Here is a 27783-nt window from a genome sequence, read left to right on the forward strand (position 1 = left end):
GGAATATGAGCATCATGATGGTTTGACGTACAAACCAATCAAAGCTAAGTCAGGTTGGAGGGCAGATGATTAACTCCACAGTGAGTGGTAGCATTTCTTGACCTAGAACAAGCAAGCTGGTCTTAAAACTTCTGAGAGACTGAAATGAGCAGGAAGATGGACTTTGGTGGCCCTATTTGCCTGTATAAGGAATGGTCCAGCGCTTGTGTCAGCTGCAGCCCTTCTTAACAAGTCACTTTCATGTATCATATATATTACACTGTGTAAAGCAAGTAATAAAATCAGCAACTCACAGTGTTATTGCTAACCCAAACTGTAGAAATAAACTCTCACAGCAGCAAACAGCTATCATTGTCCACCTGTCCTCCCTAGTCAGATACTGTGTTCCAGCCAGGATGCATCAGGGACAGCAAGGGAAGAAAAGTGGACAAAGCCCACCTTCTAGGGGCAGAAGTGTCCTAAAGCGGCTGCTAGTGACCACACAACAGACCTCCAAAGATCAACCAGCTGAAGAAGAGATAGCAGCTGTATACAAAGAAAAGACTCCTATCAGTTATATGCCTCAAGTAAAGGAATTGAAAGAGTGGTCAGTATAGCCTCTTATAGCTGTCTGTTCTGCTTTTGTGGCTTACCCACCTTGGACAGAATCAGTCCTTAGCTGTGCTGCTTGTCCTGCCCCTTGTTTACAGGTGGGAGTCTTCAATTTCTGAACTCTTCCACCAACCACCCTTTCCCATTTACCTTGCAAGGCTGCATCCAGGGACTGAAAACGATGGGCTTTCCCTAACTGCTTCAAGTTACGACTTCAGCGCCCAAGACTACTTCCTAAATCATTTACTGGTCAGCTCCGAGTACTTTTTTGGCCCAATCAAGATGGAGTTCACCCTACATTACTAGGGATATAGACAATAATTCTAAGGCATTAGAAATCACTGTCAGAATAATAAGCTTGGAAGAAGGGCAGCTTTAAGCCAGACACACATGGATGGGAGAACGAGGTGTATGCCAGTCCAAGGAATTGTTTCTGGCAAGTCTTGAGACCCACATTAAGTAAGTGTTGAACAGCTGGATTCTCCCAGGAAGAACACATGCAAGACTGGATTTTTTTTTTAATAGAAAACTCTCTTGCTATCACACTCATAGCTGGGACTACCGTGAGACCTGTTCTTTGTGTTTTCATGTAAAATTCAGTGACTATAACAACACAGAATTGTGCTTTTATTGTTAGCAGTATTATCTTCAGCTAATGAACACTAATTTTGTATGATGCAGGTTAAAAATGTATGCACTGATAACAAATTAAATAACTTAAGCAGTGGTATGTGATGTTATTATTATCCAAGCTAGTCCATAGAAACATATGGATATTTATTTTCTGTCTTGCCTCCTTCACAATAAGGCATTATTTTTTTTTAAACGTAGATCAGTGGCATAGCACAGCATTCTAAAGGCTGTACTCCAAGGATGATGTATCTCAAATTACCTTCTTAGAAACTCTCTCTCTCAGGGAGGTTGTCTTTAAAAGAGATGCCAGGTTGAATACTAGCTTGATGCAGGATGTATTTTCTGACATGTATTCTGAGGATAATTTAACTTGCCTAAATAACATCACCTGCAAAGTCTAAACTTCATGAAAGAAATAACTAGGAACGCAATACTTACTTACGTTACTAATCTATGAAAAGTGGTGAGGCAAAATCAGTACCGTATTTATGAGGGCAGAGTAAAAGTTTTTAAAATAAAAATTGCTGATATCAGTATTATTTTGTAACAATTCCATTCTGAATATATAGCCTCCACTGGATTCATTTTTTTCCCTGTACAGTCTCAGAATAATTTTATTCCACATGAATGCATTTTAGTTCATTAGAAAACCATTAAGCATTTACATATGTCTGTGGAGAGAAAGGCAGTTTTGGAAAAGAACGAGTGTCTTTCTCTAAATGCTTTTATTGTGCTTTAAGTTAGTTATGTACAGGAAGCAGTCAATACAGTTCACAGAAACCTCCATCTGCACAGAAGAGCGAGCTTGGGAAGCATCACTGAAAGCTTCCCATACAGCTGTACCAACACATTTCAGTCCTGGCCTAATACAATTGCTACTTGGCTGAAAACATTTAACACCTGTGTCCCTTCACTCATTAATCAGCCAAGGTACATGAGCCATTGTTTTTTTTCCCCTAGATTGCTGTTTATAAGTTGTTTAAATCTCTACTTGCAAGCACAAAGTCTGCAACAGAGTTCAACTACAAATTCAAGAGAAAAGCATTATGGACCCCATTAATTTTCTCATCTTGTGCTTTTTATACCTATAGCTGAAATCACATCTGAAGCAAGAACTGTTTGACAATAATAAAATGCAACAGATTTTAACCATATTAAGATTACAGACCTGCATAATACTGATTTCTTTATCCTTTCATTTCCATTTTTACCTGTCAGGCCCAAGTCAAAATGTTCACACCTGTAATTCTTGTCTTTTCAGCCCCTGTTAAGTGCAGTGACTTATCTGGTGGCACCTAAGGGGCTACTGTATGGCTACTGTATGTTGAAGAGAGTTTTTTTTTTAAAAAACAAAACAAAACAAAACAAAACCTAAGGCTTGAAAGCCTGTGACCTGATTTGGAAATATTTCATACTTCCTCTCTACACTGAGAGAGGTTAGTGGAGAATCACACTCTCAAAGGTAAGCAAGTCCTAAGGGAAAAGAGAGAAAAAGAAAGAAAGAAAGAAAAAATTACTTCTTTCTTCTGACAATCACAGAACTCACACCAGATTTCCACACCCATTAACTCACTCTGGTGCCACTTCCTAGGCCCAGAGCTGCAGAGTTTGGCCCTCACAACTTGTGTAGTGTAATCCAATTTGTCTTGTCTTTTCATCTTTAAAGAAAAATGCAAGAAAGCAGACCCCAGCTCAGGAGACCCCCCAAAACTGTTTTATTATTTTTTAAAACAAGGTTTGAATCAGTCCTTATAATAACATAAGAAATTGTTAAACTGCAGCTATATCAATGCATATAGAAACAGCAGCAAATGGCAAGCACACGTGTACAATACGAATGGGCCTGCTTTTCTGGTTATTAAAACTGGATACATTTTGGGCTTCAATTGTCAAGAAGTACCTGATGTAAGTAGCTACATTTCAGACTATTATGGTTTCTCCTGTCTCAGGTGAGCAGTATTATGTTAGTTATTTCTGGTTACTGGTAATTTAGAGATAGTGCTTCATGAGATGCAGATATGCTTTTTGCTTTGAAAATGTTTTCTGCAATTAAATAGAGCTTAAAAAAATCCATAAAAAGGGGCAGATTTTTCTTTGAAGTCAGATTGCTGACTTAGCTCCTGCAGCTCATAACCAGAATTACCAGAACACAAACAAGTTCTTTGATGAATGCTGACTATCTGTTGTCTTTTATGCTGATATCTAAGGCAGGCCATTGTTTCATAGAAAAGCTTGAAATGAGAATGCCCCCTAATGAGTACCTGTGTGATGTGTGGACACAGAAATATAATGGAATACGCATGGAACAGTCATGAGGCTACTGTGGAAGGCTTCTCACTGTTTTTCCTGATGTTTCTTTTGTGTGTGAGCATTAAAACCTCACCATAGCTTTTTGGCACAAAATATATATTAATTTAATTTTAGAAATTCTCAAGGTTTTCAGTAGGGAAGAACAAAGGTAAGGAAAGTGTCCAAAGTCCACCCTGTAACAACAAAAATCTCTCCATTCCTGCCGTTCTAGTGGTTTGTCACTGTGCTTCTGCTCAGCCCAAATGTTTCTGCTTTAAGGTCACTCTTTATCTCTGCTCTTCCAGCTGCTGGTTGGGTCTTTTTCAAAACTGCAGGAACCTAGGCAAGATGCAAAATAGCTTGTAATTACGTGAGAAGCTGCTCTCTGTGCAGCAGAACAAAATCAAGCTTCACAAGGGTCCTTTCTGTGAAAGGAGAAAAAGTAGGAACTCCTCCTCCTCCTTTTACAGGAGGCTGTCTCTGACTTCTTCCTGTCCCTTTCAGTAGCTTTTTCCAAGCAAGTCAGTATTTGCTAGAGTTTTTCTTGAGTGACATGTTAAGTATAATCCACTAAATTGTAGCAGTAGTGGGCAACAACTAATTACTTCTTGCTGCCTCTAAGTGGTAAGGTAGGGGATAGAACAATGGGAATTTGAGCCTCTTTCTTACTTTGGAAATTTGAAATAACTTAACCTTTTGATAGTTCTGTAACTATTACAGAGTGCAGGCAAGCCAGCCAGTACACTCCTATAAACTTTGGTGGGAAAGGGTAGTGAATGAGGGAAAACGACTCCATACAAACTCCTGCTATCTGAAGATAAGTCTTCTTGGAAGTTTTTTTTACAGCTTTATAATGCCATCAGCATTAGGGCCAAAGAAGGCTGGTGTGCACATGAAGAGCTACTGTAATCTTCTGATTAGGAGTAAGGGCATAACCACAACATTCTCCAGCACGAGATGTTGCAGCTAGTCCCCATCCTTATCCTCCTTTACCCTCTACCTTTTCTTTCATCTGGAAGGGACTACGACCCACAGTTAGTACATGGGTGGGAGCAAGAGGGCAGGATCCTATGACATCCCTATCAACAGACTGCTACAGCAGCTGAGAAAGCAAGCTTCCTTTGGGCTGCCGGAAGAAAGAAAATAGGGCATGTCTGAAAGCATTCCCTGCTTCTAGCAAGAGCAAGTACTATCTTATAGCTCAAGTACATCTTTGCCAGCTTGAGCTCCCCACCTCACTGAATCCAAATAGGGAGAATCTTCTACTCTGCCATGTCAACAAACGGGGATTTCAGCAGAGTTCCCCCACGCTCTGTGGCTCATTTCTCCATGGCTGCTATTTTCCTGCATTAGAGATGAATTGTACAGACACCAAAACCAAAATCTTAACCAGGTAGACGTACGTGAGGAGGTAGTGAAGGTTCCAGGTGCCGCCCAAGGAAGGAAAGCAAGCGCCGCCATATCAGACCGCTTCCCAGGAACATAATCCCAGTCACTAGCCAAAATATTCTGGGGTCCTATCAACAGGATGCCTCCAATTAGTCATGCAATTCTCTCCTAGAAAAGGTACCATCAAAAAACTCTGTGACCCATCCTTGTTTCCTTTCACTCGCCAGCAGTATTCTCCTTTATGAGGGGGGGTTGGCACACACTCTACAATTAACAGCCAAGTTCAACCAGGGAGAAAGGGCTATTCCATAGCAAAGTATCTTGCTTAGGAATCACCTCAACATATTCCGTTTCTGTCCCATGCAGTTTTCTTTTGTCAGCACTCTAGAAATTCAACCTTTCTACTTAACGGATAAGGAAAGGAAGAAGTCTTGCTTTTTTAAGGTAGCGTGTATAATTGTAAATGCCTCCCACCAGTCTAGTTAAAATCACACAATTAACAGTAGAATGTTAGTTTCTCTGGTGTGTTTGGAACACCCTGGCTGCTTGCTTTAAAACTTTGTATCGGAAAGACAGAGCTGGGCTTTTCAGAATTGCAGATGGTCATTAAAGAACTCTGAACACTGCTTTGTCCTCCTTATTCAGCCACAGTTCTGTCTTTACTATTTCCTCTCATGGGGCATTACATACACAAAAGAAGCCTGCAGTATTATGTAATTAGCCATATAGTAATCTGGTACAAAAGAAAGTGATTGCACTAATGCTTGAATCTGAATTGAATCTGGACTGAATTATCCTACTCCACACACCAATAAAAATCTGGAGCTCTGCCTCTAGAAAGAATGGAGTTATAATGAACGCAAAATGCACTGTAAGAGCAGGACCGATGTTTTATGTCACTGGTAAAAGCAGCACTAATTCCTTACTTCTTCAAGAGATGACTCCAAGTTCATACCAAATGCAACTCCTATCAATCCGAAGAGGGAAAGAGAGAAAGTCCCCATAGTCAGCTGCAAGTTCAGTCTCATCATCACATTACGGTGGCTAAAGAAGGGAAAAACATTTGTAAGAGGAATCCAAACATCTGTCTGCTGCCTAAGTCTCAAATTCCACACAGCATGCACTAAAACAGAACCATGAAATAAAGCGCAGGTCATTCTGGAATAACGCAGCATGGTAACAGAAGTACAGAAAAAAAACAATATAAAGAGGCTTTCATTTTTGAAACTGCTGCATCAAGATACCTCTAAGGCAGCAGGCTCTGCTTAACGGCCAGCAGACTTTCTGGTATCTCTCACTTCTTGGAGGTATATGCACAGAGTAACAGTAAACATTCATGGAAATGTGTGTTCTCACCACTAACTGGCTGGCATTTGTATGTCAGTATTCACAAACAACAAAAATTTACTGTTACCTTGCAAATGTACTTACAAAGAAGCAGAGTCCGTAAGTGCTGCAGACTACAAACTTCAGCCTGTTTTGGAGAACTCCACATTCAATTCTTCCCAGAAAGGTATTTTGTGGTTTCCTGATGCAGCATCTGCCAATTGCTTCTACAGGTAACTCCCCAGTAAAGAGGAGAAAGAATATTAAACAGTGGCCTCACAGGGAGAGCGGCATGTGCTTGCAAATGCAAGTTATTTTTCAGTATTAAAGCAGATTAGTACTGGAAATGATAGCGCACAAAAAATCTTTGTTCCAAAATGTAATCTTGTTCCACTGCACAGCGTTATAATGTAATGTGTATGCAAAGCATCTTAGCCAAACTCTTACTTCAGAGTTTCAATTTTGATAAATTAGGAGCAAATTTTCCTAAGTAAGTTATTTCCCCTCTAAATTTGAGCCATTTCCTTTAGCAAGTAGCCTCCTAGAGGGATCTAGGAAAAGCCTTGTTCCTTCTGCTTCTTAATAAGGGTGTTTTGTTGCTTTGTTTTATCCAGTTCCCTGATGACAAAAGCACAACGCAAGTCAACTGAAACCCTCACAAAGATGGCATTCCCCCACCTTCCTTCCAGGCAGTGATTTGAAAAGAACAGGAAGCATTAAATTCTGCTCAGCTTTTAGCATTTCAACAGATAACTAACCTGTCCAGGTTGATAAAGATTATGCTTTCTGAGTCATCAATCAATACCCTGAGTTCACGAGCTTCATTTGCAAGATCTTCTGCTTGTCTGTAATAGTTCTCCAGCAGCAGCTCCATTTCCTCTGCATGGTCAATCCCAGATGTGCTCTCCTCACTGTAACCAACAATTTATATTTTTCTACTTAGGTACACATTATACACAAGTGTATTACATACATGTTAAGACAAGGTCCATAAAGGAGCTGCTGGGAACAGCAAGTAGAAGTGTTGCCTAACACTAGACCTCAAAACACACTCTTTTGTGTATGAAACCTCCATCAATACCAGGGGTATAAAATAAAAGGCCTATTTTCCCCCCCTTTTTTTTGACCAGTTGACCAGCACAGGTAGTCGGTTATTTTGATTACAGCAGTTAGGATTTGATATGCTTAAGACATGCACAATACCACAAATCAAAGTTCTTCAGGTATTACAAAACCTAAGTGCTCACATTCTTGAAAGGAGCCTCGATGCCCTCAAGTGGTGGCTGCTGGTAATGGTGCAGTCAGAAACCTCATGAGTAGAATGTAACAAAACTCAACACAAACAAGAACATAGTGAGGTCTGTGTTGTAGATATGTAATAAAATAATTTAGTTATAAGGCATTTCAGCTCTACGCAGTAACTACTACAAAACATTCTGGGAGCATGAAACAGCCTGAGAGCAAGTGTTAGATGGAAGATGCTGCCCTAAGTACAGTCTGAGAGACTTTCTTCTTACTGCATGGTCCAGAATGACTGAACAGTAGCCTTCTCTAGAAGAGGCATAGAAGTTTCTGGTGTTATACTAGACTGCTGCGCAGACAAAAGCTGAGGTAGCCAAGATCCACGAGAGCTCAAAAACTAGCAGCAAAGCCAGGAACATTCTTTTTTCTTCTGTGGTATGATCTCCTTTCTCTAGGGAGACAAAACTTTACACAGAATCTCTTCCTGGCATTGCTAACTATTAAAGAAACTCTCTGAAATAGATTTCCAAGAAAATTAGTGATATGTCTTAAGAATCAACCCACCCAAGCTCCCCAGAGACAGAGTTTCCCTGCTATGGGGCAGAATCTTTGAGTTAGCCCGGCCAACTTCAAAACCTAGAAGTTGTTCAGACCTAGAGGTTTTTACTGCATGCAGATTAAAGGAACTGTGAATTTGGGAGCTTTTGAGCTCTGTATTAAGGATTCAGCTCAAGATCCTAGTTGGTGAGTGCCTTTGCACTGGCTCCCTATGGCTGCAGAAAGGGAAATGACAGGCATAATGACTTAGAAATAACTGCCATCTCATCTGCTTTCATTAATTAGCCTCCATCAGTCTCATGAGTCTTTGACATTCTGCTGTCTCTCCACAGAAAGGTATGTTTGCATCATCTAGTTTTTCTGGGCTCAGGTTGCCATTCTTGCTGCAGGTATTCTAATGTCACCAATGTGTGTCTCCTACTTGGGTTCTTCACACCTTTTCACATAGACTTAAGTTTATTAAGTACCACACACTATCTGTATCAATCATGGGGCCAGAAGAGCTGTGTACACACACTACCAACCTTCAATTGCACCTCCATGGCTAGTATTTCCTAGTGTGCCTCCTGCATGGACTGCCTCACATCTCTCTGTACCGTGGCTCCAGCACTTTTTACATAACCTTTAGCCACCTTTCCTACTCTTGTGCAGTGGTGATGTAGGAAAGAAGGAATGACGTCAGGTCTCTCCTTGCATGGTAGTATGAAGGTGACCAGTGTCTTTCCCAGATCTTTCCTACACATTGTCTACAATGAGGGCAGAAGGGATTTGCTGGCAGCCTGTATTAAGTCCAAAGGAAGACTGCTAGCAGAAGGCAGGACAAAGGCCAGCTGCTGGCTCAAAAGCAGCCTGGAATTCAGAGCTATCCTGATACTGCTCCAGCTTATGCATTATAAATGCACAGCGTCCTGCTTCTGAAATACCAGGTTGCTGCTGCACACTTAAGACTAAGCTCTTCAGGGCAGGAAACTATTTCATGACTTCACAATTCACAATATTCACAGGCTACTATGTGAATATTAATATTCAACTACAGTATGTTTGGGCACAGGTATCACTCAGTAGCTTCATAAAGGACCTGAAAACGAGCATTCACTCTGCTTTAAGATTTACACTGAAGATTTAAATATAGTTCAGTCCCAGAATGTATCAGGATCTGATACATGTTATTTTTAGATTTTTAGTTTTGTTAAACCAGTGCTGCTGCTGCGTGTGATCCCTCATTTGAACTTGAGAGGATGAGACAGGACTATTTTTGCACATGCACTTCTCCTGAACTGTTGCTCTCTAGACACACTTACACTCAAATAGTTTCATCAAGACTGCTCTGAGCCCCCTCTCCTACAAGTTCTGCTGCTGAACAAATAAACAGGAGCAAGGGTGCAGAACACTTCTGAGAAATGAAGTGTGGTGTTTGACCTATTTTAAACAAGTTTTATAAACCATTTTTTTGTTCATTTGAGAAGCAAGAAAATTCTCCCTGAATAAGTGTGCTTTTTCTTCTTTTTTCTGCCTTTTCTCCTCCTACAATCCTGCTTCCATCCCATTGCATACTAGAGGACAAGATGGCCTGCTATGCTGTTTGAAACTGCAATAGGAACAGTGCTACTGTTGCCCCACTCCAGAATGATGGATGCAACCATTTCTGAAGCGGCAAAGCATTAGTGCTTTAAAATATTTTTTTTTCTTTCTACTTTTTTGGAGAGGAACATCCCATTTAGTATTCATGCTGTCCATGGACAAATGTACTTAAAGAATTCTGTGTTTTCATAATATACATACAATACTCGTGGATCAGTCCATTTAGTTAGACAGAGCTCTTCTATTAATTCTTCTTCATCTAAGATCTCCAGAATTGTTTCTTTGAAAACTTTAAGATCTGTTTCCAATTCTGATAAGCTGAAGAAAGAACAAGCAAAAGGTCAAGTAATCCCAACGGCACCTGTGCACAAAGCTAATCTTAAAATGAGTTTGCCAGAACCCCTGCCAAAATAAGTCACCAAGAGTCTTTGGAGGGTTCTAAACATTCCTCAAAAAAAAAAAAACAAAAAAAAACCTCTCTACAGGCCACACATGCAGCAGTGACTGTCTGGCAGTCCGCAGACATGTACTGAAAAGCCTAACACATGTAGGTACTAATGCATTAGTACTACTGATTAAAGAACAGATCCAATAGCTAACCTCGCTTTATATTACATTGAACACTTTTAGTGATGCTATTTTCCTCTATTAGATGCTATTTTGTTCTTCTAGATGCTATTCAAGGTGTTTGACTATTTCTCACAGCTCAGAATAGATTCCCTTTTTCTAGTTTTTTTTTCCCCATATCACCAGGTATTTCATGGATTTTTCCATTTACAAGATGCACAATCCACAGACACAGAAGGGGGCACCCAGATATGAACCAGGGACCTCCTGAATCCAGCATTACAGTATTCTAAGAAATTCATATTAGATACCATTTTCTAACATTTAATTGCATATAATTTTCTATGGTCATCTTCTATTCTCTTCATAGCTTATTCTTATTTACCTCTTGCCATTTTGCAGGAGAATGTGTAGTTTACTCCTATCCACAGACAAAAGCTTGGGGTCCACTAGAGCTTCCAGAGTCTCAAGGATCTGAGGCTGCAAAGTGTTAAGTCTCCCCTGCAGTTTGCTGATCTAGATAACAACATGATCCTCCATAAGAATTAAAGCAATCCCTTCAGAACGGCTTGGGGAATTGACTCCTATCTCTGAACATAGAATTCACAGTAATGGGCAGTTAACGCAATCTACTTTCCAATGCACTGGAAGTGCCTGCTATATAGATACCACTTAAAAGATAAAGCCAGTGCAAAAAGTAGTATTTCATAAAAATGATTTGAACTGAAACCTGATGACAAACAGATACGGCTCACAGAGCCTATTCATCTAAAAATTTTGTATTAGTAAGCATGGATTTTTAAGCAGAGTTAGAGCTTTTATCTGATTCCTGCCTAAGACATAGAAAACCTCTGCGCTTCTGCGTATCTTTTGTCAGCTATAACACATCTTTACAAAAATACCTTGATTTTATTTTAAATTCTCCAAATGATGGTGAAGCCATCATATTCTTACTAAAGTTGTTCCGATAATAATCTTTCCAAGTAGCACTTTTTCGTGGAGGGAATGCAAACACACACACACAAAACCATAAGAATAAACCAAAGAAAGCCAAATTCCTCAAAAAGCTCCTTAAATAAATCTGGAATATAGACACACATGCATAAATACTAACATGAGAAGAAAATCATACTGTCAACAACTTAAAACAAAACCCCCCTTATTTAAAAACCAGATAGCTCACCCAGTACTGCAGAATTGCTTCTATGGCTTGAAATTCAAAGGGCAAGGAATATGTAACTAGTTGACCTTCCCCAGCTAGTTGAGATGCTAGTTCATTGAAGAGCCAATGTTCCAGATTTAAATTACGATAATCTAGTATCAGAAGAAACTCTGGTGTTATGACAGCCTTCAAGAACTGAAAGAGACAGTTTGCATGTAGGAGTGCAACAAAAACTCTGAAGATTTCTGTCTTCTCACATTTATACAATGCATTTGAGAATTTCGGCTTTGCTAAAGATACTTTTCACATTTTTTCAGCAAGGAAAATAACAAAATCTCATGCTAACTCCCAGTGCATCGCAAATTATTCAGATGCAGTGCTGTACTAGCTTGTGTATGATCACGAAGAGGCTCCTTAAAAGCCTTTATTTTTATAGTGTCAGTAATATTTCCTGTATGTTCAGTTAGCAAAATGCTCATTAATATATATTCTGGTAAATCCATCTCTCTGATTGCTAGGTAAAAAGCTTCAAAGACAAATTCACATAAAATTACAGATCACAAAAAGCTGGTATTTAAAGAACCACACAAGAAAATGTACATGCATGGATAAGACGTGGTTTAAGTTTACATCAGGTTATTGCGAAACTATTACCTCCATTCTCATGATGATCCTGTTGTTCCTAGTTGTAATGCTCATCAAGTGTTGAAATCTTAGATCTCGAGCTTGAAGACCCAATTCCTGGTACAACTCTGTTTTCTTCTTTTCTATCATGGAAATGTTTTTAGTTGAAAATAGTTTGGGAAAAGCATGTGTGTTTTGAAATTGCATTTTAATTTGTTACTTAGTCTCACAAAAGGAAAAAAGAAAAACCCTATCTTTTCCAACAGTTTTGCTCCCATTGATTCCTCAGTGTAATTATCTTTTCGTAATTTTAAAGGTTATATCTTGAATAAAAGAGAAAAATTCTAGTTATAAGCAAAAGAGTTGGCTGTAACAATTAATTTCACATCAGAGGCCAGGTGGCTGGTTTGAGACAGCACAGGTAATTCTGCAGTGATATACCAGGAAAGGAAAGTAGCATGGTCAAAAAAGGAAAGAGAAAAGTATATGTAATCTTCATGTGATAGATGGTATTCATAATTTTCAATGCGTTACTTAAAAGTATACAAATATTGCAATGATAAAGACGTTAAGAAAATCCATAGAAGATAACAAAATGGAAAAAATATTGCAACATCCCAAATTAATAAATACAATGAAGCAGTATAAACAAATTGCTCTCCAAGGCAGATTCCCAACTGGGCTTTTCTATATTGGGCAAGATAAAAAAAAAAAAAAAAAGAAAAAAAGAAAAAAACCCACCCTCAACTGCTAAACTTCTACTCACCAAAATAGCTAGTATTTCCTTCTTTGTCAAACTTCATCTAAAGAAGAGAAAAAAACATAACTTTTTCACATAACTACAGGAAGATTTTAAAAAACATGTAAAATTCCACTCACTTGCCTAGAAGACAAGTGGCAAATAAATAAAATATCCATATGAAGAAAAAGCAACTTTTATACCTTCAGTTTATCATAGCTAATACAAACTACGCATGGATTCACTATATATTTCACTATGCCCATGCATACACTAACCAAAACTGATGTTGTTTCTTTGCATGACATTGCTCATACAACCTTTGGGAAGAAAGAGATTTGCAGAGCATTAAACTTGCTTTGGCATATTTTTTTTATATTTTTATTTTTTTGCCATGTAACAATTCCAAGCTACCAGCTTTAAAAGCAACCATCTAAGCAAAACAGAGTAGAGCCATGAGTTACGTGGTCACAACTTTCTAGTCGCATGGATCCTGCTGTAGAATGTCTATGGTCAACAAGGAGGCCTTACCCCTTCCTTCATATACGCTAATCTCATCAATCAAGCAGTTTGCAGATCACTTCCAGGCTCATTTTAATGAGGAAAACAACTCATTTTCCCCAAATATCTGTTGCTTAGAACTGCAAATACCATGGCACACAATATAATAAGGTATTGAGTACAAGTTTAACAAGAGAACTTCTAATGGAAGCACTTCAGGAGTTTACCTGCCTTCACAATTGTATCAAGAATACTTCCAGAACTTTATTATGCTTTGTTTTAGAAAAGCATCTTGATGATCTCTATATACCATAAGAGATCCTCAAGTTAGGATATCTTGGAACAGTAATGTAGTAGTAAGGATGCCACTGGGGAGAAGCATCAGTCTGACTCTATGATTACTTCAGGTAGAACGGTTGTGAGAGAGCCCTGTCAGCTGGCGCGAAGGTACTCACCACGGCAAAGACAGGAGACACGCTGGCTAAGGTGGCTTGGGAGGCCTCTGCCGCGGCATGCTGGTGGAGCCCTCCTGAGGGGAGACAGACAGCTGCACTGCCGGCGCGCCGCGCTGCCCCTCAAGCTACGCGGCGGCCGCCTGTAAGCCTTAACTCGACCGAATTAAGGCTTTTTTCGTGCGAACTGGAAAGCCTCAACCGTTACTCAGCCGCCGTTAGCGGTTACCACCCCCCCGGCCCGCACACGCGCACTCCCCGCGCAGAGCCGAAGCGCGGCCGTTGCTGCGTCACGCGGGAGCGCAGCACCCCGGCTCCCACCGCGCCGGCCGCTCGCTCGCTCCCGCCCCGGCGCCGCCGCTCACCCGCCCAGCGCAGCCCCCGGGCGCACAGCAGCAGCGGCGGCGGCCCCGCGGGCCGGCCCCCGCCCGGCGGCCGCCCCAGGACGGCCCGCGGGCGGCCCCCGGCGCCGCCCGCCCAGCAGGCGCCGGGCGCGCAGCAGCGGCGCCGGCAGCAGCGGCCCAGGGCGCGCGGGAGCAGCGCAGCCCACAGCATGGGCGCGCACGCCTCGCGCAGCGCCTCGGCCCGGCGCCGCTCCCAGCGCGCAGGCGCGGCGGCCGCCGCGGGGGGTGGGAGGAGGCGGGAACGAACCGTCCCGCGCGCAGCCGCGGAGCGGCGCCGGGCTGGGCCAGGCGCTGCGCTGCCGTGGAGCTGGCGGTGCTGGGGCAGCGATCCGCGGGAGCTGCGCGTCTCCTGGCTGCCAGCCGTGCCGCGCCGGATCTGCCCGCTCGGCTAAGATTTTACGTCTAAAATACTTTCCTCTCCCTTCCCTTTTTTCCCCGGGGGCAGGAGGAGAAGGGAAGCAGAGAGACAGTCCCTTTCCAAAGAACTGAAAAACGGGTCACCTGGGCCCAGCCCTGCGAGTGCTGCTTCGCAGACTTAGTGAGCAAAGTTCCTGGCAGGATTTGGACCGGGAGCATGAAGTCTTCACGATGGCACAAGAAGTTCTTAATCTGCACCCAGTATAGGACCATTCTGCCCTGAGCAAAGGTCATACATTTAAATTAATGTTTTATGCCTCACTTGCCTATCTGAAACAGAGGAACGAGCTGCTGGGCTGAGACTTAATTAGTAGCATACCTGCCTCTGCCATTATATATTATCTTTAAACTGCAGCTTTTGTGCACAAAAGGTTAATGCAAATAATAGGAATCTCCTTGTCTGTGCTGGGTTCTGTCAAATCTTATAAATCAGGGTGAAGGTAAAGCTTGGGTTCAAAACAGTGCAGCAAGGTACGTTAACAAAATGGAGTTCGTGAGCTCTTGACTATTCCGTGAGAAAACGGAAGCAAAAGAGAAAGTCATTGAGCTGCTGATGAAATGGTTTGTACAGCATGGCTGCCCTAAGAAGAGTGCATAAATCTAACCGGTGACCTGAACGTGGGGCTGAGCTTCCCAAAACAAGGGAGCTGGGGGTGAATTCTGCTCTTGGCTGCCCTACTCTAAGCTAAAGGAGCAGACATTGGTGCCTTTTTTTTTCCCTACGAGTCTTGATTTCGCCACATTTTCTGCAAGTTTGTGCATGTGTATGTATGTATAGATACATAAGTATTCAGAGTGGATTTAGCTGTGTGGAAACAGAAGGTTGGTTTATATGCACTTTGCCAAAGGATAAATGACTTAGAAGGAGGTCACAGAAAAAAGTTTCTTAGTACTTATATACAGTATTTAGTTTTTCAATTTTAGGATGAGCATGCCTGAGGTGCAAATGTTGACCCACTTTTTGCTTGATTAAAAAAAGGTGAAGTCTACTGAAATTATTGTATTTTAGCTTTAGTTTTGGTTAATCACAGCAGGTGGCAGTATGTGCAAGACTAATTTAATACTCTTGGATATTAGGGATACTTAAACAAGACAAAATGTGGAAACACCAGACAGCACAGAAAATAATGCAAGAGAACTGGAAACTAGCATGCACTATTGCTGGCAACTAGCTGCAACTTACATCAGTTTTGTATGTTTAGAAGGCAAAAGTTACGGAAGCATCTGAAGAATATCTACCAGAAATCTACATTGAATAAATTTGCAGTAAGTCATTCCCATACAATGTTTCAGACTCATAAGTAAAAAAGGGAAAAAAGATACTGGGCTGATCTGTATGTTTTCCTTTATCCATCTGTTATCCTGGTTGCTTATACAATAGAAATGTTGGAAGTAAGATGCCATGATTTCACACCAAATATATATTGATGCAAATTTTCCTATGTATGATAGGAGAGGCCATCATACTAATATTGGTACCCTACACAGTTAAAGTTCTGATTGTCTGGAATAGTAGACAATAGCCAAATATTACCTAGATCTTCAGAGGTGAAGACTAGACATTGAGGTGAATTGGCCTACAGCTGGTTATGAAGCATAGATATATTTTCTGATTTAGTACTGCTGCAGACAAGAGATCTAGAGAGATCTAGAACTGTCATCTATTCATTACAGCTCTAAATGCAACGAGCTGCTTGTTGCTGCTGTTGTATTCCCTTCTCATGTATCCTGTATCTCCTGCAATACTAAGCTTTGGGAGCAGTATGGTAGACCCCAAAAATGATGGGTCAGACTCCTTTGTTTGGTGAAAATAACAATAAAAAACCCCAAACTTGACAATACAAATAGAGATGATGGCTATTTTCCATTCAGCCAATATGAAGGGGCAGATCCTGCACAGCTTTGTTTAGTAATTAAATTGCCACCCAAAACAGGTCATTGGTGAGGCTGAATTATGTGAATAGCTATTTCCACTAGCATCTGAATGTCAGTGCAGAGGTGAGGGATTGATCTGATTGCAGCTGGGATAGGTGGAAGAGAAAGAGCACACACACCAAATAAACACAGACATAAAAGAAAAAACTCAAAGAGAAGGGAACCACAGGTATTGTCAGAGAAATCCCTAAATTTCTATACTGAAAAGAAAACTGAGAGAAATTACAGGTAAAATTATGGCAGAAGGAGATACAGAACTGTCAACAAAATTATCTCCCATTGTATGATTTGTTTGATGATAAAGGAAAACAGGATTTATGCATTTAATCAATCCTGTTTATCAACAAAGATGCATCTGAACCTATTATCTGTTTCTTTTAAAGGAAATGCTTGCAAGAGCCCCATTTTCTTCATGTTAAAAGAGAAAACAGATTAACTATCGAAAATAAGTTTGCTTATAGACAGTAGATTGGTGTCTAGTGGATGAGTGTAGCTGAATAAAAAAACTAGCACAGAGATAGAAAGAAAAGACTCCACGGAAAATTAAAAATACATAATACTCATATTTAATATAATTCCTTTTACGTGAAAGAATCAAGAACATTCAGCTAGTAATTTAAGATGCCTTGATCAAAGGTAACTACAGTAACACACTGAGAAATCATTGCCTAGAGTAGATGGCTTCACTTTCATGAGTTTGTACAAGACTAGATGAAAGATCTTTTTCACTTCTTTTCCTGCTAAAGCTGACCACGTGGAATTTGTTTCTGCATACAGCATCATTTCATTTTGTAAGCTTTTGCCAAAGTCTTTCCCTGTGTCATTATCTCAGCTGTTTCAGGAGTACTAATGGTGTTTGAAGAGACCCATCACCAACAAGTACAGCTGAAACTGCAATGTTTTAATTATTTTTTTTAGCAAAAATATTCCAAGGAATTTTTGGTCTGGAAATTGCGTAAGAAGGTGAAATTGCTCTGACATAGGTTTTAAAATTTATAATTGAACTAGCATTTTATTTCTTCCAGTTACTGCATTTGGGAGTTGAACCAGCCCACATTATATGCATTATATATAATATAAATATTGCAGACAATGCAGACAGTCCAATTACCCCAGAATCACAGCTAGAAATAAAGTGGCTGCTATTGCTCAGTCTGATTTTTAGATAGGCTGCACAGAAGTTTAATTATTAGGTATGAATTTCAGCATTGTGTGCAACCAAACAAACTGAAATTCATGCTCTATGTTTATCCTTACCCTTTCTGTACATCCTGTTGGTCAGTTAATTTCTTCAGGAGTAGGACATGTTCCTGTCTTCACAACCTTATGTTTTTCTATCACTGACTCTTGCCCTCCCATACCCCTTCAACAAGCTGCAAAGTCCTTCCTGGCCCTGGAAAGGCAGAAATCATATGGCACTGTGCTGCAGAAAAAGGAAACCTTTCTGAAGGTTTGTCCATGTCCTACAGCTCTTTACTCCCATGCGTCCACCTGTGCTGGTGACATGACCTCAGGTCCATCACCTGATCCTGACACATGACCTGACTCACATGGTCTGGTGTATTAACCTCTTGAGAAGGATGAGAGGTCTGACATTACTGAATCAAAAAGAGATTATGTGTTTCTATGCGTTTACTTTAGTCATATCAGTAAGCTCACCAGCTTGGCTTGTTAGAGTTTGGAATGTGCTAGGAGACTGCTTGGAAATGAAACAATAGCAGGGATTAAATGGCAAGCCCTGGAAGGGCTGGGAAAGTAGCAGCAGTTGCCTGAAAGAGTTGGTTCCCACAGGTGAAGGCCCTGATGTAAAGGGCTGACGTCTTTGAGCTTTTCTTAGCTTTCAGAGAACACTAATACTAAAGACATAAGACATGTTGACTTTATAATGTATTGGAAGCACTCTGTTTTTGTTCCTATTGCTGATATTAAATAATACTTTTTTTCTGAAAAAGTTGATGTGAAATGATGGGCTCTGAAAGAAGCTGAGCAGTCAGAGTTGCTTTTCAGGGGATAAATTTGAAGGTGCTGCTTTAAGAGTAAGAAAATAATGAAATTTCACTGCAGCACAGGTAAAGCTAAGAGGGCAGAAATGTGACTAGCTAAATTTGAAGGATGAAGTCTTCAGAGGCACAGCTGTTAGCTGCATAAGGATTAAACTGAGGCTTTTACACTGTCTTCATTTTTTTTTTGTTTCAGGAGTCCACATGGAGATGAAATTAAATGTAGCACAGTATGCTTTAGCGACATGCCTGTCCAGTCTGCTACACAAGGAGGCTGACTGCCGAGTACGCAGAGACTGTGGGTGAAATTCTGTATTGCAACTCTTAGAAGGATTTAGAATGCACTTGCAGTTTTGGAGAAAGATTTTGCCCACCAGCGCTTGACTGTTCTAAGGCTAGCAATGCCTGGGCACCATTTAAGGGGTATTTTATTGCTATTCAGAGAAGTGATTGTAACTAGTGTAATCATACGTGAAGACTAACAATACTTTGAAGTAGCACAAGTGACAAAATGGGTGCATGAGCAAATAAATATTCAATGGTTTAATTCTATGGCACCCTAAAAAATAATTGCCTTTAAATTACATGAGTTACAAAGTCACATACTTACAGTGTGCAGTGTAAAAAAAAAAAAAAAAAAGGAAAAAGAAAAAAAAAGTGTAGATAGCCATAAGTGTCCTGAGTCTCCTGATTCTCCTTGAATCTCTGAAGCATCTCTAGCCTGTTGCCATTCTGCTTCAGTATCAGTGCTTGTCAAGGGAGTCCAGAAAGCAACCAGCAACCTCACAGGTCTTTTCTGTCTGCAAGTTATGGGAAATCTTCCTTTACCCATACTCAGAGCTTTGGGGTGTCTTGTCTTAATGTAAGCTGACTGAAGAAGTTAGGTCACCCTATTCTCAGCTTTGTGCCAGATAGAGCAGCCCCCTGAAGGGGAGTTTATGTTCTTGTTAAATTCCTTTTATTGTGCCAGACCATTGTAAACGGATGTTGCATTACTGCAAATTAGGCCTAAGATCAACAATGGTGGTAGAATCTGGCAAAAACCAGCAGATAGTTGATATATCACTACTTGACCATAAAGTAATATGAAGGTCATCAGCGCTTTTTTTACACATAAGCATATTTTTAATACAAATTTTTCTTGCAGGGTGCAAAAGATCAATGTTAGATAGTACTGAACAGGATGACGGTAAAACGCTTGTTTGTCTCCTTTATTAATTAGAACAAGAGCAGCAGCAAGTAGAGAAATTCAACTGTTAACCAATAACAATAGCATATTTGACTTCACTCACCCTGAAATTGCTCTTTTTGTAATGGTTAACTGCCCTGTTGTAACTTGCAGCAGGGGGGGTGATTTTCCCACCACAGGAGGTAAGATAAAAGGAAAGAAAAAATCCTGCCATGACGTGTTGAAATCAATTTAGAAAAATGATGATTACCATACACATAACAGTTCCAAGTAGGAACATTTAGAGCAGTTTTGGTCATACAACAATCAGTGGGGGAAATAGCCTGTTAAAGAAATTCAGTTTGACTTCAATGCATTTTCTGTTCATTTTTCTGTGAGGTTTTAAGGCTCCTTTTATTCAAGGTGTGGCAAAGGTCCAGTGGAGTCAAAGTCTTTGTATTTCATTATGTAGTTTTCTGGACAGAGCAAAGCAGACAGCATTAGAAAGCATAGCTGAAAGTCATGTCCCAAGCATAGCTGAAGTTTTTTCAAGTAGAATAAAACTTATTCGTTAATCAGAATTTGCTCAGACACATGAAAAACTCATCTGTTCATTAAGTAAGCCCATAGGATGCATGCAAGCTTGCTTTTTATCATTTTTAATAATTGAGCAATAACATCTTTTACTTTGATAATGCAATATCCAAAATTATTTCCCATACTTTGGACAATCTAGAGATCATCTTTGGCTGAAAATGATCAGGGAAAATGCAGCATCAAGTGGATCATTTGTTCACCAGTAGTTTGAGATGGATATGGTGTCAGACTGATACCATGATTTACTTCTCTGTGAAATATATGGGAATCTTCTGATTATGGTAGAAATTAGATCTAGTCCTTAATATGTATGTTAATTTATTGCTTATGCTATTTCATATCAAAATTAACCTAATTTGACTTTACATTATGTTCTTTTAATCACAGTATTCTACACTTTTTTTCTACTGTTCTTAGATTTTTTTTTTTTTTTTTTGAGGGGAAGGAATAAATGAAATTATAGCCAGGGATATCCATGTCATTTATCCGGGTATGGTGTACTTTGAACTGCAGCTTGGTTTAAAAGGAGCAAGTCACCTCTGAATCTGATAAACTGAAGTTACCCAGAGAGAAGTGCACGTTTGGGCCAGCTCTGCAGAAGCGATACTCGCTCCTGCAACACACCCCAGATCCTTAGGAGGGCCGGGGGTATCCGATGTGTGCGGCCAAAGAACGGTGGGAGTCCGGGAAAGCCGTTTACCACTTCAGGAATGCAAATAACGAAGTTAAGGGAAGCCACGACACAAAGTCTCAATCACTCTTTTTCTAGGAAGCCCCTTTTACTGAGTGCTGCCGCTGGTACGTCCAGCTGAACGGTTGAGAGGCGTCTGAAAGGCGCGTTGCGTGCTCAAGGTGCCGAGCCCTGCGCTCTGTTCCCGCCGTGCTGCCGGCACCGCCCGCATAACGCTGCTATCCCGGAGGGGCTGGCGGAGCCCGCGGCTGCCGGGCCGACTACTGTATCTCAACTGCGGCTCAACCGGCGGGCGTGCGGCGACCGTTACTGCCCGCTAACGGCGGCTCCGCTGCCGCGCGCGAGGCGGAGCCGCCCTCTCGCGTCGCCGTGGCAACAGCGAGGCCCGCAGCGTTTGCCCCCCCCCCCCCCCCCCGCGCCGGCCCCGGCCCGCGGGGCAGGGGGAGGCGGGCGGGGGCCCCGGCCCCAGGGGGGGTTGGAGGGGGGGGACGAGGAGGAGGTGAAGGAGGAAGAGTGGGGACTTACCCCCCCCCCCGCCCCCCGGCTCAGGTGCAGGCCCCTTGCGCCGGTTCCTGCTGTCCCCTGGGCGCCCCGCGCCCTCGCGTCCCTCTCCCAGCCCGCGCTCTCCTCTCTTTTCCTCCCCCAGCAGCGGCCTGGTGAATAATTCAGCCGCAGTTTTGTGCTGGCTGGGGCTGAGCCCGTTGGCCTGCCGACAAGGTCTTGCTTGGCTGGGCAAGGGACAGGAGGCGCCGCAGCGGGATAAAGTTCCCAGAGGGAACCAGCGGTGAGAGAGGCAGGCTGCTTTCCCAGACGGCGGCAAAGCCCGAGGATAAAGACCCGGGGAGGTTATGGGTCCCCTGCTGTTCCCGGTGCCTTTTGCTGCTGGTTCAGCTCCGCCGTGCGATGTTTTTCCGTGTGGGCTGGTGCAGTCGGTGCTAACCTCCCCGCGCACCGGGGAGCACCGGGAACCGGTTGCCTAGGAGGAGCCGCTCTGGAGAGGCTGAGAAGTGCCGTAGGGGAAACCCTGGGGTGGCCCTAATCCCTCCCTGCCGCTCCCGGCTCTCTCCTTTCCCTCCTGGAGGTGGGCCCTGGCGTGGGGCCCCGCTGTGGGCGTACATGCCTCACCCCGGGGTGGGCAGTGGCCGAGCGGAGGTGAGAGGGGTGCTCAGGTGGGAACCGTCTCCTGAATAAACAGGTGCTGGTGCTGCCCCACGGTGGCTTTCGCTGCGCACGAGGTCGGAGGCCGCCGAGCATGAGTAGTCCGGGTGCTAAGGGCTCCTGCCTCTCGCAGCCCACGGTGAAGAGCGTGCTGGTGTATCGCAACGGGGACCCGTTCTTCCCGGGGCGCCGCATTGTTGTCAACGAGAAGAAAGTGTCCAACTTCGAGGTCTTCCTGAAAGAGGTAACGGGCGGGGTGAAGGCACCCTTTGGAGCTGTGCGTAACATCTATACCCCCCGGGGTGGGCATCGCATCCGGCAGCTGGAGGAGCTTCAGAGTGGAGAGCAGTACGTGGCTGGTGGCAGGGAAGCCTTCAAGAAACTCAAGTGAGTTGCTTAGAAGTAACTTAGATAAATGCAACCTGAGTGTCAGTATTTGCTGTTTTGCACTGCGGCAATGCTTGAGAACCACTATCACAGACCATGACCCTCTTTTTTTAGGCATTGTGCAAGGAGGACTAAAAGTCCTTTTGACAAGGCAGAAAAAGAAAAGATGAAAGAAAGGTACATATAACAGAAACGCTGCAACAGAGCTTTGGAGGTGAGCCACAGAAAGGCTGCTGTTGCCATCTGTTACACAGTGCCAGTTCCTTGACATGATACTAGCAAAGAAGAAACAGTCCTTTAACCCAAAGGACGTACTGCACTGGCATGTTGTTGTGATGCATGTGCTTAACTGAGGGGCAAGTGTCGGTATTTGTACTCAGTGATATTAGAAAGAAAGCTCCAGAAAAGTGGAGTGTTGACAGTTTTGTGGTCCAGTTGATGAGCCTGGAATTTAATTCACAACATTTCCTTTCTTGCTTATTTTTAAAAAACTCTAGAATATTCTACCCAGCTATCTGTGTCTCCATCCAGTCTGTTCATTGCAAGTAGGTATGCAGCCTTTTTAAAATCAGAATGGCTGGGTCTCTTCTGTTAATTAAATGATGACAAATTCCTTTCTTTTCCCTGCCCTGGCACCAAGAATTATGCTGATACTTTCTCTGTTTTCTGGGGAGTGACTGGGAAAATACTGTAGAGGAGGCTTGGGCTGTTGTGTTTGTTTCCCAGTGACTCTGAATATGATCAGTAATGATCCTTAATACTGGCAGTGAACTTTACTGTCTTGATTGCCTTATCATATGTTTCAATCTTTGTGGTGTTTTTTTCCTACAACTGATTAAAAAAGACCTCTCAAAATTAAGAATTCCTTTCTGGGGACAGTTGAAGCCCCCATGATCAAACCTCATTCATTTTAGTGTTGTAAAGTCTACATTCTCCAGGAATGCTAGGTACATTTCAGGATGAAATTCTCTGGATATTGAACAGAATCTCTATCAGCAATCTTACTATTTTTGTCACAGTCTACTTCTAAAGATTTATTGAAGTGTCTCATGCTTAAGTGGCAAAGCTGGGGAGAAAGGTGTATGGCAGGCTAATATAAACCCCATTCTGTATTCCCTTCCATGTCAAATGCATTGCTCAGCTTCCAAGAAAAATCTACTCTACCTTTTGGTATTAAATTCTGTGATTCTGTGAATGGCTTAAAATTGTTAAATAGCTGTCAGCAAATCATGTTTCACCTCCCTAAATGTGTTTTATGTTCACTAGGCAAGCTGAAAGCTAGTAAATGTGTGGCACCAGTATGCACCACGTAGAGAATTGGGCTCTCTGGATTTATTTTTGGTGGGAAAAGGCATTTGTTTTTGTGATTTCACATAGAGTTTTATGATTGTTAACACACAACAAAATACCTCAGTATCTGCAGTCTACTAAGAGAATACTTAAAGAAGCAGTGACTTAAAGCACCCGGTAGAAGCAGACTATTTTATATACCGGGTGACAGCGTGCTGTAGTTGTGTGCTGGGAGCAAGTCGGGGGCAATGAGCTGCCTAAGATCTTTTTCATTTGTGTATTCTGACTTAAGATTCTTCTCTGTTAGTTTTTATATAGGACTATAAACTTAGGCAATGGTTTTACAAGCATTCTTTTAAGACAGGCTGAAGGGTTTAATGTTGGTCTTGTTCTTACCTAGATTGTAGACAATACACCGAGGGGACACGAGGGAGACTTCTTGGCCAGAAAGGTCAGAAGAAAAGCGAGATTAATTAGGAGGGCTTTCTGGAAGGACTGAGAGTTGAGAAAAAGTGAGAACAAAGAGCATAGGTTTGTGTAGGGTCAGACAGGGATATGGCAGCCACAGCTGAGGGGAACCAAAGCTTCTGTCATAAAAGGACCCTGTCTGGTCTTAGAGCAGCAAAAAGTTTGTAGCTTCTTTTCCGAATTGTTGCAGTGATGCTCATTAGACGCGTTCATTGCCGTGGTGCACTAAGTGAAGGTGAACTTTGGAATGAAGACGTGTGGCACTGATGAATGCGAGTGTAATGATATGGAGGGAGCATGGAAGCAAAAGCAGAAACTGAAGGTGTCATCATTCTGTTTCAAATGGTGCATTTGTTTCTTCACAGACACCTGAGACTGAAAACTGACCATTTTTCTTCCTTATCCTTGGAGAATTCAAGATTTAACTGCTTTCACTTACAGGACATGAATCTTAGTCGTTCCAAGCCGTCAATTTTAATGTCAGGAGGCGTATAATTCTGAGGACACATAGTCAATATAAACTGCTGAAATATTTAATTTAAAAAATGAAAATAAAATAGCATTTGAAAAAATCTGTTTTTAGAAAAATAAGTAGGAACTTTGAAAGAAGAATGATTAAGCCAGTATGGGAAATTTTCACAGAATATAACAAACTTCGCAGCTTGTTTTGTCATTTACAGGTATGCTAAGTGAGTACAAGCTGGTTTTCGCATGCGTACAAGCAGGGAGGTTGGAGATCTTGTACTTACTGCAGTTATCAATGATAGTGCGTGTTCAGGCCTGCCACTTCTGTGGAGTTCTGCAGAAACTGTGAAAGCTTGAGATGTTTGTGGTTTTGAAGGATTTGAAGGATTAGCATATTTTTCAGCATGCTACTCTACCCTTCTTCCTTTGCCCTTTTACCTTGTATCTGTGCCTATTAATTCGTGGTAGACTGTCTTCACTATAGCAGTATCTGTTCAGATACTGCTGCAGTTTTATCACTGCTTGGATAGCCGTTATGTAGAAGTATTTCCACTTTCCTTACAAGTGGGAATAATCTCTTAAAGTTAGTGGTTTGTGACTTTTTGAGTATCCTTATCCCGAGATAAGCCTTCAGTCCTATTTGAATCTTTTGGATTTGTGGACCGATGAAATTTGTCAAGTGAACACCCAGACCTCTACATAGGGAGTTTAAGCCTTTGATTATAGATTTGCTTCTCTTGGTCACTTTCTCTCAGAAAGTTCTCTTAGAAGTAATGTGGAGATGCCCACAGAACAAGGACCTCAGGTCAACAACCATTGGTATATGCTGTTGGAACTTTCCTCCCAAGGCATTTATTTCTTTTTAGTCTTGTCAGCTATAAGGCTTTTGCTTTTTGGTCTCAAGGGAATTTACTCTTCTTTGCATGGAGAAGGTGCAACAATTTTTTTTTGTTTGTTTGCTTGTTTTTCTTTTTTGAACATGAAACTTGGATGGTTTGCCGTGAAACTTTGGCCACTTAGATCAACCTTTTCCAAAACTTTGCTGTCCACTTTCAAGCATTGCCTGGAAGCCGTTTATATCTTACTGTTCCAAGCTTTTGAAGCCTTGAAATCCTTGTGGCCATCACTGGGGCCATGTGGGTTTGTTGGTAAATGGTCACTATTCAAAGATCACTTCCTCCAAGCTCAAGAGCGACGCATCCCTATGAGTAAGAAGTGCACCAAAAAGGGCAGGAGACCTGCATGGGTGAGCAAGGAGCTCCTGGTCAAATTCAGACAGAAGAAGAAAGTACACAGAATGTGGAAGAGGGGACAGGCTACTTGGGAGAATTACAGGAATGCAGTCAGAGTATGTAGAGGTGTGATGAGGAAGGCTAAGGCCCAGCTGGAATTGAATCTGGCAAGGTATGTCAGGGACAACAGGAAGGGCTTCTTCAAATGCATCGGTAGCAAGAGGAAGACTGGGGAAAATGTGGGCCCACTACTGAAAGGGGCAGGGGCCCTGGTGACAAGGGATACAGAGAAGGCAGAATTACTGAATGCCTTCTTTGCTTCAGTCTGCACTGCTAAGGGCAGCCCTCAAGAATCCTGCAGCCTGGATGTGAGGGAGAAAGTCCGGAGAAGGGAAAACTTTCCTTTGGTTGAAGAGGATAGGATTAGAGACCTTCTGGGCCGGCTAGACATCCACAAATCTATGGGACTGGATGGGATGCACCCACGGGTACTGAGGGAGCTGGCGGATGTCGTTGCCAAGCTGCTCTCCATCATCTTTGAAAGTTCCTGGAGAACTGGAGAGGTGCCTGAGGACTGGAAGAAAGCCAATGTCACTCCAGTCTTCAAAAAGGGGCAAGAAGGAGGACCCATGCAACTCTAGGCCAGTCAGCCTCACCTGCATCCCTGGAAAGATGATGGAACAGCTCATTCTGGATGTCATCTTCAGGCATGTGGAGGAAAAGAAGGTGATCAGGAGTAGCCAGCATGGATTCAGGAAGGGGAAATCCTGCTTAACCAATCTGATAGCCTTCTATGATGGAATGACTGGCTGAGTAGATGAGGGGAGAGCAGTGGACGTTGTGTACCTTGATTTCAGCAAGGCTTTTGACACTGTCTCCCATAACATCCTCCTAGAGAAGCTCAGGAAGTGGGAGCTTAGAGGAGTGGACAGTGAGGTGGTTTGAGAACTGGCTGAAGGGCAGAGCTCAGAGGGTCGTCATCAGTGGCGCGGAGTCTAGTTGGAGGCCTGTGGCTAGTGGCATCCCCCAGGGCTCAGTACTGGGTCCCATCCTGTTCAACTTTTTCATCAATGACCTGGATGAGGTGACGGAGTGCCTCCTCAGCAAGTTTGCTGATGATACCAAGCTGGGAGGAGTGGCTGACACACCAGAGGGCTGTGCAGCCTGGACAGGCTGGAGAGCTAGGCAGAGAGGAACCTCATCAAGTTTAACAAGGGCAAGTGCAGAGTCCTGCATGTAGGGAGGAATAACCCTAGGCACCAGTACAAGCTGGGGGCTGAGCTTCTGGAGAGCAGCTGTGCAGAGAAGGACCTGGGAGTGCTGGTGGATGACAAATTGACTATGAGGCAGCAGTGTGCCCTTGTGGCCAGGAAGGGTGATGGTATCGTGGGGTGCATTAGGAAGAGTGTTGCCAGCAGGTGGAGGGAGGTGATCCTGCCCCTCCCCTCAGCCCTGGTGAGGCCTCATCTCGAGTAGTGTGTCCAGTTCTGGGCTCCCCAGTCCAAGAGAGACATGGAGCTACTGGAGAGAGTCCAGCGTAGGGCTACGAAGATGATCAGAGGGCTGGAGCACCTGCCCTATGAGGAACGGCTGCGAGAGCTGGGCCTGTTTAGCCTGGGGGAGAGAAGACTGAGGGGGGATCTTATCAATGTGTACAAGTACCTGAAGGGAGGGTGTCAAGGGGATGGGGACAAACTCTTTTCAGTTGTCCCATGTGACAGGACAAGAGGCAATGGGCAGAAATTGAAGCACAGGAAGTTCCGCCTGACCGTGAGGGGGAATTTCTTCCCTATGAGAGTGACAGAGCCCTGGACCAGGTTGCCCAGAGAGGTTGTGGAGTCTCCTTCTCTGGAGATCTTCAAGGCCCGCCTGGATGCAACCTTGCCTACCATGCTGTAGGTGACCCTGCTTGAGCAG

At 42.7% G+C, this 27783-nt stretch overlaps 2 protein-coding genes and 1 long non-coding RNA gene across 3 annotated transcripts in view; 2 read left to right on the forward strand and 1 right to left on the reverse strand.

Moving 5' to 3' along the window:
* Positions 1-1934: 1934 nt before the first annotated feature.
* On the reverse strand, positions 1935-14209 carry MRS2 (magnesium transporter MRS2). Its single transcript, XM_062568514.1, has 11 exons — positions 14020-14209; positions 13658-13731; positions 12729-12765; positions 11993-12105; positions 11360-11533; positions 10562-10692; positions 9811-9927; positions 6987-7139; positions 5829-5946; positions 4917-5030; positions 1935-3852 (listed from the first exon to the last, which is right to left on the reverse strand). The coding sequence occupies exons 1-11, from the start codon at positions 14207-14209 to the stop codon at positions 3742-3744; spliced, it is 1332 nt and encodes a 443-aa protein (XP_062424498.1). The 3' UTR covers positions 1935-3741.
* Positions 14210-14363: 154 nt separating this feature from the next.
* LOC134137206 (uncharacterized) lies at positions 14364-18962 on the forward strand. The gene is made up of 3 exons (XR_009957640.1): positions 14364-14704; positions 15553-15741; positions 18607-18962. It is a non-coding gene; the product is annotated as an uncharacterized LOC134137206 (long non-coding RNA).
* A 3156-nt stretch (positions 18963-22118) lies between these two features.
* The window catches only part of DCDC2 (doublecortin domain containing 2), a 70936-nt gene continuing 65271 nt past the window's right edge, over positions 22119-27783 (forward strand). The window contains exon 1 of the mRNA XM_062568029.1: positions 22119-22411. Within this exon, the coding sequence (XP_062424013.1) occupies positions 22119-22411 (293 nt within the window). The remainder of the gene's footprint in view (positions 22412-27783) is intronic.

Source organism: Rhea pennata, chromosome 2, assembly GCF_028389875.1.
Source record: "Rhea pennata isolate bPtePen1 chromosome 2, bPtePen1.pri, whole genome shotgun sequence".
In the NCBI taxonomy this organism is placed as follows: domain Eukaryota; kingdom Metazoa; phylum Chordata; class Aves; order Rheiformes; family Rheidae; genus Rhea; species Rhea pennata.